General features: G+C 40.3%; 1 protein-coding gene across 16 annotated transcripts in view; it reads left to right on the top strand.

The window, feature by feature from the left end:
* Positions 1–19280, top strand: part of Grip1 (glutamate receptor interacting protein 1) — a 667112-nt gene that overhangs the window by 568321 nt on the left and 79511 nt on the right. For 9 of the 16 annotated variants that reach the window (XM_045151476.1, XM_045151473.1, XM_045151482.1 and 6 more), the window contains 4 exons: positions 1788–1935; positions 3622–3791; positions 8859–9014; positions 9665–9820. In XM_045151476.1, the coding sequence (XP_045007411.1) occupies positions 1788–1935; positions 3622–3791; positions 8859–9014; positions 9665–9820 (630 nt within the window). The remainder of the gene's footprint in view (positions 1–1787; positions 1936–3621; positions 3792–8858; positions 9015–9664; positions 9821–19280) is intronic. The other 7 variants (XM_045151483.1, XM_045151475.1, XM_004650070.2 and 4 more) reach the window with 3 other exon arrangements.

Raw genomic sequence — 19280 nt, 5'->3', positions numbered from 1 at the left:
TAACTAATTAAAAAAGTCAAAATTGATTGAAGTTGCAACCACCCCCCAAAAAAAAAAAAAACAGGGCAAAGAAATTACAGACTAGTAATGCAGTATTGAAAATATAGTAAGATGCCCATAAATGTTTGAGATCATAATATATCAATAATAATAGTTCATACTCACAGAAAATTCCTTTATATATGCATTGATTTGACTTTAATGAACAGTGTGGAAATATATCATTTTATTTTTTTAAATATTTTTGTTTATTTTATTTATATATTTGAGAGTAACAGACAGAGAAAGAGGCAGATAGAGAGCGAAAGAGATTGGGCGCACCAGGGCCTCCTGCAAACAAACTCCAGATGCGTGCGCCCCCTTGTGCATCTGGCTAACGTGGGTCCTGGGGAATCAAGCCTTGAACTGGGGTCCTTAGGCTTCATAGGCAAGCACTTAACCACTGAGCCCTCTCTCCAGCCCAAAATGATCATTTTATAGGTAAGCAGTCAGACTCAGAAAATTTAGTAACTTGTGCAAGGTACCATGACCTAATTATTATGAAAAGAAAAATTAAATACAGGGGCTGGGAAGATGGGTCAATGGTTAAAGACATTTGCTTGCAAAACCTGCAAGCCTGGGTTCAATTCCCCAATACCCATGTAAAGCCATATGCACAGAGTGGCTCAAGTATCTGGTGTTTGTTTGCAGTGGTAAGAGCCCCTAAAGTGTTTCTTTCTCTCTCTCTCTCTCTCTCTCTCTCTCTCTCTCTCTCTCTCTCTCTCTTTATCTCTATCTCTATCTCTCCCCCTCCCTCCCTCCCTTCCTCTCTTCCTCTCTCCCTCTTTCCCTCCCTCCCTCCCTCTATCTCTCCCTTCAAATATAAACAAAAAGATTTAAATACACAAGTTTCAACTTCCCATCCTGTGATCTTTCCTATGTGGCACCTGCCTCAGGCTTTGAGTAACATCAGGTGTTATTCATCCAACAGTTATTAATTACATACCTCCCGTAGGCTAATCATTATGCCAACACTGAGAATACTGTGGCTGAAGCAAGCTAGTCTCTGCCTTCACAGCAAGCCAAGAACAAAGGCATGAAATCAGACTGGCCATCATGAAACAGTGAGGCAACAGAGCAGGTTGAAGATGCACCAAACCGAGGGTTGGTAGGGCTTTCTGTAGGCTTTGATTGTTGTACTGATTTCTCAAGGGTGAGGAGGAGTTGAAGGAATGAAGAGTGCTTGAAGCCAAAATTAAGTATTTACGAAGTCACTCCTGAGAGGGAGACAACCCTAAGTCAGGTCCAGAATAGGGAGTGATCCAATGTGTTTACAAATTGTACCCAGTTTAGTCCTACTGTTGGACAAATTAAGGAATATTTCCTCCCTTCCTTCCTTCCTTCCTTCCTTCCTTCCTTCCTTCCCTCTCTCCCTCCCTCCCTTCCCACTTTGCTTTTTTTCTTTCATCTATCCTTTCTCAGTGCTAGATATTTATTGCATTAATTGACTTAAAGAGAGACCTAATATCTACCGTTATGGCAAGCAGTGTGGAGAGCAGAGTGTTTCATGAAATGTTATCCCAACTGACATGAAATCTGAAGCCTGACTACAGAGCACACATGTACACCTACTCAGACGTTCCAGCGGGATGGAATGGGTGCGTGAAGAGGTACCACCAGCTACCAGGGCTGTAAGAACATTCCATAGAAAAATCCGAATTTCAGGAATGCATTGAACTAAACGTTCTTTATCTGTTTGCTTATTTGTTTCACCTTGTTTTGTTTTCTGAAATTTGTTTTTTTGACAGATTCTGTGGCAACAGCATCCGGGCCACTACTAGTTGAAGTTGCCAAAACCCCTGGTGCCAGCCTTGGGGTCGCCCTAGCTACCTCAATGTGCTGTAACAAACAGGTCATCGTCATAGACAAAATCAAATCTGCAAGTATTGCAGACAGGTGAGTGTCGAGAAGGTGTCCACTTTTCAAAATGGCATGTGTGTTTTTTTATTATACATATATACACAGATGTACACACATACATTATATGTGTACACACACACACACACACACACACACATATCTGCACTCATACACACACAGTTAAAAAAAAAAAAGCTCTGTGGCCAGTTTACACAAACTTCAGGTAGGAAAACAAGTGAATGATATGCAACTTCAAATTTTAACTACCATGTCAACCACTAGATGATGTAATGTCGCTTCATACAGATGTTTGGTATGGCCTTTAGGAAAAGAAAAGCAACCAAGCATGTTTTCTCATTGTGTCCTATGGTTTAAAAAATGCTTGTTTATTAAACCCTATGCAAAGAAGTTATGGGTTCTCCTGTATTGTCTATTAAATTCTACCATAAAATATTATTCCTTTTTTAAACCAATCTTAAAAAGACTGATCTGATAATGTCATAGTATGGTGAATCTTAAGGGTTTTACAACCTTCAAGGATCTCTTAAAACATTTCTCATTTGAGTATAATAAAAATGAAATTTATTTTTCTGGATTAATATTTTACACTTGCAAAAAGAAAAATAGAAAAAATACTGCTTTTCTACCTAATAAATTATTTTACAGCTCCTACAAAATCCATCTCCCACAGCTGAAACCCTCCATGTAAATCACTGTGGAATCGTATTTTCAGATGCAAGGGATACCTTGAGATGTTTTGGTCTTGAGAAGTTAAGTTTTAGACCTGAACAGCCAGCCTTCTTCACGTGCCTTAAAGTGCCTGGCTGTCCTCCAGCTGGGAGTCACTGTCTTGGTCCCCAGCTCCACTGTGTGTGCCCCTCCAGGCAGTCTTTCACAGGGGCAGCCATTGCTACTGGGGTGCTGTCCAGCTCAGTAGAGCAGGATGTTTTCACATATCCCCTTCCACAGGGGTAAGCCAGGTAAGGAGCTGTCCTCTTGGCTGCTACATTGAGGTGCCACGGCTGTGCTGGCTCCTCTCAGCTCGTCCAGTACACAGTCTCTTGAGGTAACAAGACTACATAGAAGCAACCCCCCCCCCCCAGATCTCCCCCCTGGCTCACCATGCAGACCCAGTTGTATGGCTCACCAAACCCTGGCCTACTTGCAGTTGCTCCTGAGCTTTCGAACTAGCTAAGTGTTTAACTCGAATAACAAAAAGGACCACAGCCATAAAGAACTGGTGATCTGGAAGCTTCTGTGAAAAGATTCTGAAGAAGTAGTAATTTATAGTCATCTTTATTCACATGTAAGAAAGCCCCAATGTTGCATCTTGCGACTTTGAATGCTTATCTTATTTTTATGGAAAGGAAAGCCAAGAAGGAGAACAAAACAGAAAAGTCAAGTGAGAAAATGTTTCTGTTCTTCACTTCCCTCCTATTCACTTACCCTTAGCATTCAGCATCACTATTCCAAAAGAATGCATATTTTTAAGGACAGGAGAAAAAAAATTCTCCCTATATTTTCCCACATTTTCTGTAACATTTTACATTCCTGTTCATACCCAAGATGCCTAAAATTTGACAGGTGGTCTTTCCTATAACACATTTTTCTTCTTCTTCTTTTTTAAGCACATGAAGATCATGTGAAATTCTAACAGTGAGGGATGTGAAAGTTGCATTCTAGAGGGAAAGGCACATGATTATACCTTTCCTCCTCCCATAGATGTGGTGCGCTGCATGTTGGGGACCACATCCTCTCCATTGATGGCACCAGCATGGAGTACTGTACGCTAGCAGAAGCCACCCAGTTCTTAGCAAACACCACCGACCAGGTCAAGCTGGAGATTCTCCCACATCATCAGACCCGCCTGGCCCTAAAGGGACCTGACCATGGTGAGAGGATCCTTCTGAATCAGTGTCCTTATCTTGCTCATGCCATTTTCTCCATCCATTGAGTTAGAGAGCAGAACAAGTCTTCCTTTCAAGGTATCTTTTCAAAGAACCAGATTGTCTTTGTTTACACTTTGTTATCTTCAAAGTGTCTTTCTTCAAGCCAAGTATAATTCCTAGAAACACAAAAATGGATGAAAGGAACATTGTTTGAAATAGAATTTTCATGCTAATACTATTTGATTAAGAAAAATCTTTGCTGTAAGCTGAACATGCTGAAAAGTGAAAAAAAATATGACTTCTTGATAGTCACATTGAATTTACAGTCTATATGAAGGAAATGAACACAAGTAGTAAAACTTAAATTTAAAAATAAAATAAAATTCATAGTAGTAGGATATCTTTCAAATATGTGTCAGGGTGACACACTTGTATAAAGAGCTGGCTTTCTATATATTTTATACACTGGTAGGGATTTTTTTTCCCCTTAGGATGAAAAACAACTTTTCTCGCCAAATCTCTTGATTTGAGGAGAGTCAGAATAATTGATTCCATTTGTACAATAAACAGTGCCAGCTGAGGTAATCTGCATTTTCACTGTCTTCAGGTTCATGGATATGATTGCTAAGTCTTTAAATACTACCCATCTGGGAATCTTAAATAAAACCTGGTGCAAAAGGAGGTGGGCTTTTTCACCCTATGGCCAATGAGGCTAACGTCTCCACTGGGATCTTTGTTCCCACTCCTCCCAGCAGATTCTTACACCAAATGCTCTCTGTTGGAGGCAGAAGGCTCATTAGTGTTGGAAGATATATGCTGAAACAGGAAAATACACTTTTCTATGCTCTGAGATAGAACAGGTTTTTTTTCAGGGTTGAAATTTTGCTTATGTGACATTCATTTGCATTATGCATTTCTCACCTTCAAAAAGACCGTGCATTTCTCTGCAGACACAAATAAAAAAATAACAAAATGATTTTGATACTGAATGAGTCAGCTAGATGCAACCTTTTTAATTAAATGGAGCTTAGACAGCCCTGGAGCTAATGAAAATCTCTAGTACAACATTACCCTTATCAGATTTTAATTTTGCACGTTGGAGGGTGGGTGGAAATGATGCAGCATGGACATAGGCAAAGGAAATGAGTGATATGAGTAGTGATGCCAGCGAGCTGTAAGATGGTGCAGCTTGTGGGAATGCACAAAGGTCCTACAGGGAAACTCAGGGGACCTTCCTTGACTGGCTGAAGGAAGAGAAGTCTAAAACTATGTTAGCTTCTTCTGGGCTTATCTGAAATCACCATTGGCCTTGCTGCACAGAAGGTTGAAGACTTCACATTCTGCTCTCTCAATATGATGCTGTGTCTAAATTCTGGTACTGGTGAATCAAAAATGGGTAACAGACCCTTTCAGAATGTTCCTGTCATTAGCAACCTCATTATTTTACTTTTATTTGCCTTGCATGCATATCATAAATAGTTCAAATAGTTTCCAACTCATGAAATATTAAATATTTTTACCTGTCGAGATAATTTGGATAGATGACTCTATATGCTAATATGAATGGAGCAAAAACACATTGTTTTTCTTCCCTGTGGAAACCCTGATGTTATTTGTATTTGGGAGGTAGGAGGTGACAGTCTAAGTAACTATGGTTTCTCCTTCTGACGCCATCATCCACTTTTGCTCTAAATTATTTACTCTCTTCCTTATTTAGCATATGAACATCTCCCTTAAATTTTACATTAAAATCAGACTTTCTGAAAGAAAATAAATACTGGCTCTTAAAGCATAATTAAATCTTACTTAGAAAAAGAAAAGTATACCAAAAAAAAAAACCCTTTTATTGTGTTTGCAATTCTCAGACTCCTATTTTGTATTACTGCAATTTTACAGTTTCATTTTTTCCTCACAAGAAAGTTATGATTATGTCCTCAAGATCTCTGAGACCAGAACCTTGTGTACCTCATCTCATGAATGTATGGAACTACATTTTCCAAAGCACTCACTGTAGTGTTTTCAGGGCAATGTGGAAAAGGATACGTCACCTTAGCATAAGAGATTAGCTGTGTCTTGGCCTAGTAAACCATAGCATTAAAGAAACTGACAAAAAAAAAAAAAGTTACTCTCAGGGTTGGTAGTGTGGCTCAGTGGGCAGAATGTTTGCCTAGCATGCACGAGACCTTGGATTGCATCCCTAATATCACACACACAAAAAAAAGAAATAAAGTTTCAATGAGGGTAAAAATTGCTCTCACTGAGTCTGCGGAAGACTGAAGGAAACTGGTACTGGGGGAAAGTAAATGTGACCAGAGTCACTAGGTTTGATGAATTCAGTGTCAGGAAAGTATTCCATGTCTTGAGCTCCAGAGGCAACCACCGGATCAGCTCTCTCAGATACCCTATGCAGAGCAAGGGGGTATAAGGAGGAAAACAGCAGATGGTAGTTCACCTGTGTCCTAAGCCTCTAAAAACTGCAGCAGTGAGGCCAACATGGAGCACTGTTGGAAGCTCTGTAGTTGAGCAAGGGCCTAAGAAACATCCATGACAGGGGCTCTGGAGCCCACTTCCAGAGCTCTAACTCTGGCTCTGCCACTTTGGACCTGAAGAAAGCTACACACCTTTGCCATGCACCATGTTATCCATGGTTAAAGACTTATAGAACATCTACCACAGGAGAACGCTATGACAACTAATCTGAGGTAGCTCATGAAAAAGGACTTAGATATTACTTGAGAGGCACTAAGAAAGTATTAGAAGTAGGGTACCATTATTGTACAATTAAATAAATGAATACTTGTGCAAATTCTTTACAAATTGGAAAACCATGCCAAAAATGTAAGCTCTTAACTATTTTTGAAGATTTTTAGGGGGTAGAGTCTCACAGTGATTCTCTTACGTCAGGCTTCCCAATATTGGGATTAAAGACGTGAGTTGCCAGCCCAGCACATCTTACTATTAAACTCCTGAACTAATATTAACATCAAGTACACCACTATAGAACACAAGAGATTTGAAATATACACTCAAAACAGGCAATAACTTTCCTCGGTCCTGTATTACTTCTTGAAGACCTTTTACATTTATATACTTGGCATATGACTTTGTGTATCACTTTGTTCCATTTTGCCTCATAATTTGTTTGTATGTATAATGATCAAGTCTCTAATAATAGTTCAGAGGTGAGATAAATTTTATGACCTGCCTACAATTGGCACAATGATAGGCTTGGAGAAGGTGGTCAATAATATCTTCCTTCCTGATTCATAAATAGTTTTCAAAGAAACAGGTAAGGAATTGGGCTAAAAGGTGGGTGTAGAATTTTGAAGTGCATTCACAGTACTCTGGCTTCATAAGCCCTGAGGTAGGAAAATGGTCTCCTTGTTCTAAGAACAGCCTTAAGACCAGGATGACTGAAACGGGTGAATGATGAAAGGAATGACACATGTGAGATAAGTAGGGATCCTCTTTGCAACACAAGCCATTTAAACAGGAGTGGCAGGATCTTTGCATTTAAAAGATCACCCTCACTGTGTTTTGGAAAGCTGGTATGCAGTAGCTGAGTGAGAGAGCCTCGCTTTACCGTGAACCTAGTGGAGGCTGAGAGTGGGAGACTGGCGAGAGACACAAGCCCACAGCACAATCAGCAGCAGAAAGGAAGGGCCAACCAGTTTCGCACTATAAAGTTACAGCGGCTGTGAAAGTGTTTTTCTAGAGGTTTTTGACAAGCCCTCTAAAAGTTAAGTATGCAGTGAGTGAAATTTGTTGAGTGAGAGACACATCTGTTTCCTGTAAAGGGCACTTTATTGTTGACAAGTAGACAAAACAGCAGGAAGAGTCGATATCATTACTCATAGCTCATTTGCTTTTATTCTGCGGATCAGCACCATGCTTGTATGCATAATTCTCACAGCAGGCATAGATGATGGCGTATTCTGTTATCTCTGAGGAAACTGAGGCTGGAAGGGACTGAGAGCTGGCATAGTCAGGATAGGAGGAAGGACAATCTCACTCTGTGGTGACCTGTGCCCTCTCCCTCAAGAGAGGTTGAGAAAGGGCAAGGATGGTGTGCCAAGCTCTCACCTAAATGACCCCCCTGTGAATGCAGTGTTCAGCCTTTTTATGTGAACAGCTTCCGTACCTCTTCACGCCCCAGATCCCTAACATTAGACTCTTCAAAATAGAAGATCAAAGTTCAGTTACCTTCAACTCTTGCAAACTGTTCAGTAAAAAGCTACATCCATGACATAGTAGCTAGTGAAATAAACACATGCATTCAAGAATGCTGGGTAGAAAGTCAGATCTTCATAACTGAACTTAGTGACAAGATAATCAATTTAAAAAAAAAAAATTTAAGATATGCTAAAGAAATATAAGACCATGTAAAATATTTGTAGGACTAGATATTTCCCATGGAAATAAAAAGCTATAAAATATATTAGGGCTTTTCTCCTGATGAGTCAGGATATAGAAAGGCTCTGATACTGATAGATGATTACAGAGTTTATTGTTGAAGAAAATCAAGTCCGGTGATAGATGGCTCTGTAATTAAAATGTCAAGGCAGTAAATTGTGGTGTGTGACTCACTAGCCCAGCACGCATGCGCATGCGAATGAGTGTGATTTACAGTTCCTGCTTTTTTCTTCTAAGCAAGTGCTATTAACTGGCCAACATTTGCAATTCCTTAATTACTAATTGCATGCCATAGATCTTTATGGGGACGAATTTTAAGTTAAAAAAATGTTTATAATCTCTGCGATGAAACACAGGGGGAGATTAGAAATTGATTCAATACTCATCTTAAAAGGAGAAAAAAAAATGGGTTGGGGAAATATATGCATTGTTCTTGGGAAGGTAAAATGTTTCCATGGCTGATGTTAACCAGCTGTTCTGCTGAGCAGTGCTGACCACCAAGAAAACAAAGTGAAGGAGATTTTGTTTTTCTTTGCAAGCAGATTTCATTTTTCTTAGTTTTTTTATTTGTACAATTCAGTTACTTTTTCCTCTTTTTTTTTTTTTTTTTTTGGTTCTTTGTTTTCATTATTTCTCATCATCACTTCATGTGGGCAGTGAAAATTCAGAGGAGCGACAGACAACTTCCCTGGGACACATGGGCGAGCAACCCGAGCAGCCTCCACACCAACCATCACCATAACACCTACCACCCAGACCATTGCAGAACTCCAGCCCTGACTTTCCCGAAAGCACCTCCTCCAAGCAGCCCTCGTAATATTCCAGGCTTTGTCCTCCTGCTCTCTCATTCAGTCGTACTCTTCCCTCTCTTTTCTCTAACCCCTTCCATCTTTGGCTTTGTGGTTAGTGCCTGATTTTTGTTATTATTGTTGTTGTTTTGTAGTAACAACAGCATGTGATTGCTGACTCTCCTGTCTTTTTCTTTTCCATTGAAAAGCATTTGTCATTAAGGAAGAATGTGAATGTTCAAAAGGCTCTCTGTATAGTTCAGGAGACAACAATTCAGAACATTATTTAGAGTACAATGTTCTCGGGTCTCTATGTATTTGAAATCACTTTATGAAATCCATGTCAGAAATTACCTACAAAATGAGGTTATGTTTCTGATGCATTGTTTATGGAGAAACTTGTTTTAATGTTTGGTTTTTTTTGTCTAAAGCAAAATCATGGTCTCTCTGTGTTCCTGCGTCCTTCCAAGGCTCTGACTGCTCCTTGGCACTTAGGAGCTGTTGTGACCTGGACACTAATGTGCTCGCTTCTGAAGCCTGGTCTCTGTCTGGGCGGGGTTCTAACTAACCATGGTGTGTGTCATGTCTGTCTCAGGGGTGGTCACCGGTAGGCCAGGGTGGTAGGCTTGAGCCTCACCTAGGAATGCTCTGTGTCAAATGTCCGTTCTCTTACAGCAGCTATGGTGTCTTCGTCCTTCTCTCCTACCTCCATGAGCGCATACAGCCTGAGTTCCCTGAACATGGGGACTTTGCCGCGAAGTCTCTACTGCACTAGCCCACGAGGAACCATGATGAGGAGGAGACTGAGGAAGAAAGACTTCAAAAGCTCCTGTAAGTGAGATGCGAGCTATGCATTTTTGCAGAGAACACTTGGGCACCAGAGTCTGAGGAACTGAAACCTATGGAAGGAGTGTTTTAAGGGTCTAAATGACCAGATGGGTGATAAGAGATCCATATTTCTGAACCAAAGGCCGTGACTAATAACCAGAATCTACATGATACTAACAACACTGAATACAACTTCAGACTGAATTACTATAAGATAGTTATGCTTTGCTTGAGGTATTTTTTCTTCCTCTTTTGATGTCATAAAATAATCAAAGGTATGGTTTTTCTTTTAAGGCTCTTGGGTACTTTTAGACATGGACCTTTGTTCTTAGTTTCTTATCCTACTAAAGCAATTTTGGGCAACCTCTGCCCACCTTTTGATAAATCTAAGAATCTCATGTATTTGTTTAATGTTACTCTACATTTCATAATTACATTTCTTGAGATTCTCCCAAAAGGAAATGATAGGTTTCAACATCCCCTCTCAAATTCTGTCTTTCTCCAGGTTTCCCCTACTTTATTCATGAGCTTATCCTCTAGGAATCACTTCTGTTGCTTCTATTTTTTATTACCCACAGCAACACTAAGGTGGAAAGGCGGGCTCATCCTTACAGAAGCATCCTAAAGTCTAAGAACCTTCACTTGTCATTTCTGAAAATAGTTCCTAGGAGAGCCAAGTACATGTTAACTCAGTAAGAGTAGGAAGATGGAGTTTACTGTTGCTCTAAGAAGCTACATATATTCACACACATATATGCATAAGTATGCATATAGATGTGTGTACATATATATGGAAAGAGAGAAAAGAAATGGCTGAATGCCTTAGTAGGGAAAGAAATACAATTGACCCTTCAATTTTCTTTTCTGTTGAGGAAATCATCATCTTTCATCATAGTCACATTTAGGAGAGAAAATATCTACTCTCCAGCCAGATCTACCCTGTTTAGAGTAGTGAGTTTCATGCTCTGTATGATTTTGGGTGGCTGTGATTGCAATTCCTGTAAAGAAACCTAAGGAACATGAGGTCTCTTCGGTGATTACTCTGGGATCAAAATAAGGAATATCTGTAAGTTACCTGAAATCCTAAAGACTCACAGGCTGCTATTGGCAGAGAATGTTCTTGTGAGAAAGAGGAATTGGATTTTGGGGCTCTTCAGCATTTTTGTTAGAGATCCCTCACAAGTCCCATCAGTGCCACTCATGCCTCACAATCATCACCCAAAATCGGAAGCAGTTTCTTTGCATGATAGGAACTGGAAGTCTTCTGTATTAAGAAAAATGTTACCAAGGCCGGCAGAGATGGCTCTGTGGTTAAAAGCACTTACTTGCAACCTTGCCAGTCTGGGTTCGATTCCCTAGTACCCAGGTAAAACCAGATGCACAAAGTGATACATTTATTAGAGTTTGTTTGCAGTGGCAAGAGGCCCTAGAGCACTCTTTGGTCATGCTCTCTTGCTCTCTCTCTCTCTCTCTCCTTCTAAATAAATAACTAATTTTCAAAAAGAAAGTACTAGCAGATGTACCACCATCTTTGGTTTGCCTGCAGTTATCACATGATTTTTGACTTGCTGGTTGTTGCAGTCATCACCAGGCTGCTAGGATGAACATCCAAAGCAGACATAGTTTATGGGAGAAAGGGATTTATTTCAAGTTTACAGACCAGGGGAGGTTCTATCAAATAGCAGAAGAGGCTGGCTCCCATTCATAAATCCAAGCAGAGAGATAGCACCAAACAGCCAGCACCACAAGCAAACACAAGCAGACAGCAAACTACAGGGATCCAGTTGCAAGCAGCAAGGACCCTCACCAGGGCTCAGACTGCTCTCCTGTACCTTTGGGCTGGACATCAGATCCATCCCATACATATCTTAAGGCTGGACCCCATGATCCACCCCCAGTGACACCTTTTTCAGCCAGGTGACAAAAGATCCAAGTTATACCCTTTACTGATACACCTGAGCTTATGGGGAATATACATTCAAACTAACACACTGGTCTTCTCAAGTTTAAGGAAATTTGTCATCTTAGTATATGGAAATAATAATAATTCAAAATTAGAAAAATGGAAGACTGAACTTAGTCCAGGTGAGGATAAATAGTATCTAGATTCCCATTCATTTATTCACCAAGAGTAAAGTAAATTTTAGGCGCTTGGAAGATTATAGTTGTAACCATGTAGTGAGCTAGTTACGAGCCTAACTCTAGATCCAGGAGGCCTATCATTCCAGCATCATAATTTTATAGCTGTGAGCCCCAGAGCAAGTTTTTTAAACTTTCTCTGCTTCTGCTAAAGGTAGGGACAATTATAGTGCTTTGTTGAGTAATTGTGGTGATTCTATGAGAATCTAATTCTATGAGAATGTGCATATGCATGTTTACAGTCATGTATATGTGCTAAAATAACACTTGGTAAATAGCAAACACAATTTAAGTGTTAGCTGTGTAGAATAGTTTGTTTAGCTATTATATACCTGAAACTGAATTGTCTCATGTGAAGTCTATTAGCTTTTGCTTCAAATTTAGGCTTTTGCTACAAATGGTATACTTCGGAATAATACATAGTTCTTGAATCTTTAATATAATGTCTTCAGGGTTGGAAATGGGTATTTGTGCATAAAAAATTTTACATACAATGGCTTCCTGTGTGGTGTTCCTAACAGCCCTCAGCAGGGAAGAGTAATTAAAATGAATTCATTAATGACAGTACTTCAGCCTCAAAGGCAAGCCATTTGTTTGTGCTAGGTAAGGCTTGCTGTGTTGATTAAGGCCATTAATGAATCCAAATGAATAATAATATGTTTGGCTGTCTCAAATTGATATTTGCACATCTTGACGTTTGCAGTAGGAAACAAAGATGAAGCCTGACTGTCACTGATGCCCACATCTGACTCATAAACTTCCTCATGAATGAGTGCATCTTTCTCCAGTGTAGCAGTCAAAAGATAAACAGAGACCTGAGTCAAGAAATTTGTAGTTCATGCCTGTGTGGCTGTTAGCCACTACATATCCACTGACAAAGAATATCATGTTGCAGGATATTCATAAAAGGTGTCTCAGGATATCAGATGTTCTATATTTTAATCAAACTATAAAACTCCAAATGATAGTAACCTTTATTCCAACTTAAAATACCTAATAAGTAATGATAATATTCCAAAATTGAGTAAAAATGAAGAATTTTTTTTCTTTGTTGCTTGAGCTTGATATGGCCATTTTTAGATGTAAAGGTCTTCCCAAGTAACTAAGAATAAAAAAAAAAAATCATTACTATTTTCACTACATATCCTGGTTTATTTTCCCCACTTTATTTATGTCTTTATTCTGTGCCGCCATTTGCTGCCTGCTTTCTAATACTTATGTTTCTATAGCAACCAGGACATTTGTATGGATAGTGAATCATGGCAAAAGTCACAAATATAATAAAACGTCTCTTTGCTCTATTGTTGATAGGTTGAGGCCAAAGCTTGCAAAACAGGAAAAAAAAAAAAATCTCATATGTATTCCCAGAATAAAGTAAAAACATAGCAAGAAAAGAATGAAATATTCTCACATAAATATTACAGCATTCTGTATCATTGACCAAAGGGGAAAACACAGAAACAGCGCATTACAAAGACCCCAGCGTGAGGGTGCCACGTCTGCTTCTTAGCAAGAATGACTGAGGACACTAAGCCCCGAGCTTGTAGAGAGAGAGTCACAGAGCTTGTAGAGAGTCACAGAGCTTGCAGAGAGTCACAGAGCTTGCAGAGAGTCACAGAGCTTGCAGAGAGTCACAGAGCTTGTAGAGAGTCACAGAGCTTGTAGAGAGTCACAGAGCTTGTAGAGAGTCACAGAGGAAGCTCGCCGCTTCTGGAATCTGTCCGGCCCCGCCCCCACACCCAGAGCTGCCCGCTTCTGCCACCAGGTCCAAGCTTCAAGCCCACCTGTGCCCAGTTGGCCCGAATCCTAGCAAACAGTGGAAGTCAGAAGACATTCCCAGAATGCCCTTTGTTTCTTTGGTGACCGTCCTTTACTGCTAGAGAGGGTGACACTGAAAAGAGCTGAAGGAAGGAAATGAAAAAACCTAACAACATTCATACCCCTTTCCGCGGACCCCTCCGCAGAGAAAGGAAGACGCCCGCGGCCCGCGGTAAGCTCTTACAAGTCACCATGCAGAACGCCCTCAAAGGGGCAGCCTAGATGCCCCCCAGCCCCCACGCCCTCCTGCTTTCCTGACTTGGTTCACGTGATTCGCAGTGCGTTGGGTCCACAGCAGATCCATCTTACTGAGCAATTTGGTGAGACAGAAGTCTCAAATGATAGAATCAAAAGACAAACACGTTATGTTCATAAACCCTTCAGGCCCTTTGCTCTCTAAACTTAAAATATTTATTCTATCTGATGCTCACAGCCTCCTGTATTAAATAAACATTTCACAGATATTTTAATAGAGCCAAGTGTAAAAACCACTGACAGTCTTTGGCTTCCTCACCCCTCCTGTATTAGCAATGACAGGAAATAGCAAACACATTCTTTTCTCTGCAAATCGGAAGAGCTGTGAAGAGATCCCACCTGCACTGGTGGGAACAGGGAAAAGCAGACGGAAATCCTAAACACAGCATGGGCACACACACAGACAGTTTAGCCATTTCATCCTCACCAGGACCATGACCAGAGCCAGTAGCTTACAGCCTGATTAACTCATAAGAGCATCTACAAGCCATGAAGTTAAAATTCACAAAACACTTATGTTTTCTTTTGCTGCTGACCATGTTAATGAAGCGGACTAATCAAGCTAATATTCCTCCTTTATTTTTACATCTTTAAGTCTATGATTTATCTTTTTCATATTTAATAGTACTTTCTATGATATTAACAAGTGAAAGTATTTCAAATCAATTTTTAGTATTTTAAAGGGCAAGTTCTAAAATATCAGAAGATGTTTAGAGTTAATTATAAAATTCTATTTAATTATTAATTATTTAATCAGTTATTACTTATTTCATATAAACTTATATTTAGGATCTAAATTGTAATTTCATGTAATTGCAAAGTCAATCAACAATAGATGAATTATTTTTTAATCCTAAATTAAGTAACAATAATTTTCATCATCTCAGTGTTTCTCAAGATGAAGTTTAGAAATTGAATGATATTCTTGTCTGTTTTTTGCTTCTATTGCCGAACCTTTATTAAGAGATGGGGAACAGCTAACTAAAATCAGTTCTTCAATATTTCATTTATTTATTTGCAAGCAGAGAGAGAATGGGCACACCAGGACCTCTTGCCATTGCAAACAAACTCTAGACACATGTGCCACTTTGTGTATCTGGCTCTATGTGGACACTGGAGAATTGAACCTAGGATGGCAGGCTTTGGTAGCAAGTGCCTTTAGTCACTGATCCCTCAAATCTCCAACACTCAAATCAGGTTTTAACTACAATTAAGTAGTCCAAAAATTGGTATCAAATTGACACCTCAAAGGGAACAAAATATTATTACAAGCCGGCGTGGTGGCGCACGCCTTTAATCCCAGCACTTGGGAGGCAGAGGTAGCAGGATTGCTGTGAGTTCAAGGCCACCCTGAGACTCCATAGTGAGTTCCAGGTCAGCCTGAGCTACAGTGAGACCCTGCCTTGAAAAACCAATATATATATATTTACAAATCTGTATTCAGAGAAAACACTGTGCTGGTTCTTCTTCTCTTCCTCCTCTCCCTCCTCCTCCTCCTCTTCCTTCTTGAGCTTTGAAACTATATTAATCCAAAATCCAAGTGGTAGTACACTGCCATGGATAAAACACTGTAGCATTGTTGTCCTGTGTGTGATAACAGCAAGAAACATAACTCCCCAAAACCCTCCAGACAAGGATGTGGTATCTTCAAGTTTTACATCATTAATGTCAAAAAGTATTGCTTGGAGAACAAAGTACACTTGACATTAATGACGCCACACTAAAAACTGTATTTGAATTAATGCATGCTAGCCTCTGAGGTATACATTGGAATTGTCAGCCACCTGCTACCTGTGCAAAGCCCAGGACTACCTCCTTCCCAGGCACCATAAGGTTACTTTAACTATAATCTAGGTGAGATAGCATGATGATGGTTTCTCTTAAGGAAAAGTGGGATTGTTTTTCTTTTTTTTTAAAAAAAAAATTATTTATTTATTTATTTGAGAGCGACAGACACAGAGAGAAAGACAGATAGAGGGAGAGAGAGAGAATGGGCACCCCAGGGCTTCCAGCCTCTGCAAACGAACTCCAGACGTGTGCGCCCCCTTGTGCATCTGGCTAACGTGGGACCTGGGGAACCGAGCCTCGAACTGGAGTCCTTAGGCTTCACAGGCAAGCGCTTAACTGCTAAGCCATCTCTCCAGCCCGGATTGTTTTTCTTACCTCTCTTAGACAAATGCTCTACCCTTTCACTATCAATTACAATGAAGTCCATGAAAGAAAAGTACGGGTACTGAAGAAGGAATTCTGGTTCTTTATGGTATTAACACAGCAGCATCTACCTGAAGTATTTTGTTTTGTTGCCAGAAAGGAAAATATAGCTATCACTATCAGAAACGTGGAAATACAGAAAAGTAAATTCCTAATCCCCCCTGGGTTAAGCCAGGTGAAGGACATTGAAAGCCCAGGGAGAAGCTGAAGAGGCAGAGGCAGGCTCACGCAGGGTCACAGAGATGTATATGTAGAACTGGAGGACAAGGGCCCTGGGGGAAACATGAGAGTGGATGGCGAGAGATGAACCTGTAACGATTCTGTGTGCACAGCTGGAACTGGAAAGTTTGTTTCATTGGAAACGGAAGCTATTGAAATGATATAAATTGGAACTTGGCTTGTGCCTGTTAGAATGCTCTGGACACTGAAAATTAACTGGAGGTCATTAGCATAAAACAAGGCAGAGGGACACTAGCAAAAAGTCTATATAGTCACCTGTAGTAGTGACAAAGGAGAACTACTGGATAAACTGAGTCCTCATCATAAAGGAAAACTTCATTTGACAATAAAATCTACAAAGCAGTGTTCACTAGTAGACCCAGAAATATGCACATTAAAATTGTTGAAATACAAGACAATGAAAGCCTGAACTAAGGTATTGAAATTAAAAGAATGGAAACGAAGATTTATACAAGATACATTTCAGTGGTCTTGCTCTAAGAACTTGGCAACTGGTTAATTTGAGATAATGAGGAGCTGTGGTAGTTTGAATAGATGTCACTTAGTAGATTCAGGAGTTTTATTTAAGCTTGCAACTTGGCTGAAGGAGGTGTCACTGTGGGCGGATCCTAGGATCCAGCCCCAAGGTGTGTTTGGAGTGGATCTAAAATTCCAGCCTAAGGTATGCAGAGTGCTTGAGCTCTGCCTGGGGTTCTTGGAGTGTTAGCCATCTTTCTCTACAATCGAAGTTTCTCCTCTTTCTGACTTTGACTACCATTTTCTCTCACTTGCCTCTTAGCCAACTGGTTTTAAGGCAATATTGTGGTGATGGTGGTGGTATTTCTCTCTGTGCGGACCCATGAAAGGGGGCCAGCTTCTTCCACCATTATGGAACTTCCTCTGGATCTGTAAGCTTCAGTAAATCCTGTTCCTCCCATAAAGTGTGCTTGCTTTGGAAGTTCATCCCAGCAATGTGAAGCTGACTGCTCCAGGGGCCATGAGTCAAAAAGCTACTTTGGGATTTCAAGCCTGGAAACATGATGGTCAGAAAAGAGGAAATTAGAGAGTGAAGATGATATACCTAATTTAGGAAATAATTTCAAGTTTGTTGAAATGTGATGTGGATGGGACATCTGTCCAATGAAGAAATTCATCACCAAAGCTGAAGTAACAGATTAGGGAAGACGAAGAGGTCATATAGGCTGGGTGGAAGGGAATGAAGGGGAGCGAGAACTTCATCCAGAACCCTGGGGGACTGTTTCATGAACATAAAGAGGCAACAGCTCTGGCAGAGGCTGGGAAAGAAACTGTGAGCAGAGATTCTTGACACCTAGACAGCAATTTCAGAGGCAGAGGATGCTTCTGAAGTCAGTTGCTGACGAGTAGTTAGAGGGAATGAGGGTATTGACTTTTTGGTGATCAGAGAGTCATCAGTGAGAGCAGTCTTACCAGAGGGCAAAAGGAGAAGGCAGGTTTTAAACAATATCAGAACCAGCTCGAATCTGCAGAACAAGGTCAGAAAGCCAGGAGACGTTTTTATTTGTTTTGTTTTGTTTGTTTTTCTCATGTATATATGTGATCCATGCATGTGTATGTGCTCATGTGGTGCCCATGTGTTTGCCTGCGGTGACTAGAGTGGGACATCACATATCCCACTCCATCAGTGTTCTGCTTGTGATTATGTGAGCCAGAATTTCTTACTGGTCCTGAAACTTGCTGTCTTTTCATGACCTCTGGTGATTCTTGGGTCTCTGCTCCCCTAAAGGACTGCCGTTACAAATGCATGTGGCCATGAAGATCCTGATGATCAAAGTAAAGCAGTCTCTCGGACCTTGCCAGGCCCCTGGGTGCCTGCACAGAAAGTGTTTTTAACTGATCAGCCATCTCCCTAGCCCCAAAGATAAGATTTTAGTAGCACAAAATTATAAAAGTGGAAAAGGTAGAGAATCAAGAAATGCTAACCTGAGGCTGGAGAGATGGCTTAGCAGTTAAGCACTTGCCTGTGAAGCCTAAGGACCCCGGTTCAAGGCTCCATTCCCCAGGACCCACATTAGCCAGATGCACAAAGGGCATACATGTCTGGAGTTCGTTTGCAGTGGCTGGAGGCCCTGGCATGCTCATTCTCTATATATCTCTATCTGCCTCTTTCTCTATCTGTCACTCTCAAATAAATAAACAATTAAAACAAAACAAAACAAAAAGAAATGCTAAACTGGCCGCAGTGGAACAACACATCTGTAATCCCAGCACTTGGGAGGTGTGGCAATATGATCAGAATTTAAGTTTATTTTCAGGCACATAGGATTATAGCGTCCAGGCCAGTCTGAGCTACATAAGGCCCTATCTTAAAAATAAAAATAAAGGATGAGATAGCCTTGAAATGGGAAATGGAAAACAAGAGAGAACCAACCATGTATTGAGTTGAATATTATCAAATACCTGTCAAATGACTGGATCTTGTCATCTTACAGAAAATGAGGTGTGAGGGGTTGGAGAGATGCTCAGAGGTTAAGGCATTTGCCTGGAAAACATAAAGCCTGGGTTCAATTCCCCATTACCCACATAAAGCCAGATGCACAAGGTGGCACATGTATCTGGAGTGCGTTTGCAGTGGCTAGAGGCCCTGGAGCACCAGTTCTCTTCCTCTCTCATTAAAAAAATAACTAAATAAATAAGTAAATAGAATATCTTTTATAAAAAAAGAAAATGCAGTTTGACCCTTGCAAGGACAGTAATGTCTAAAAGTAAACCTGTACTGCAGAACCAAATAAGGCACCAAAATATTATTCAACAGAGGATCCAAGGGCATACTGAGCATGGT

The sequence above is a fragment of the Jaculus jaculus genome, chromosome 6, assembly GCF_020740685.1.
Source record: "Jaculus jaculus isolate mJacJac1 chromosome 6, mJacJac1.mat.Y.cur, whole genome shotgun sequence".
NCBI classification, from domain to species: Eukaryota; Metazoa; Chordata; class Mammalia; order Rodentia; family Dipodidae; genus Jaculus; species Jaculus jaculus.
Note: the sequence above shows the minus strand (reverse complement) of the source record. Positions and strands in the feature narration are given on the sequence as shown.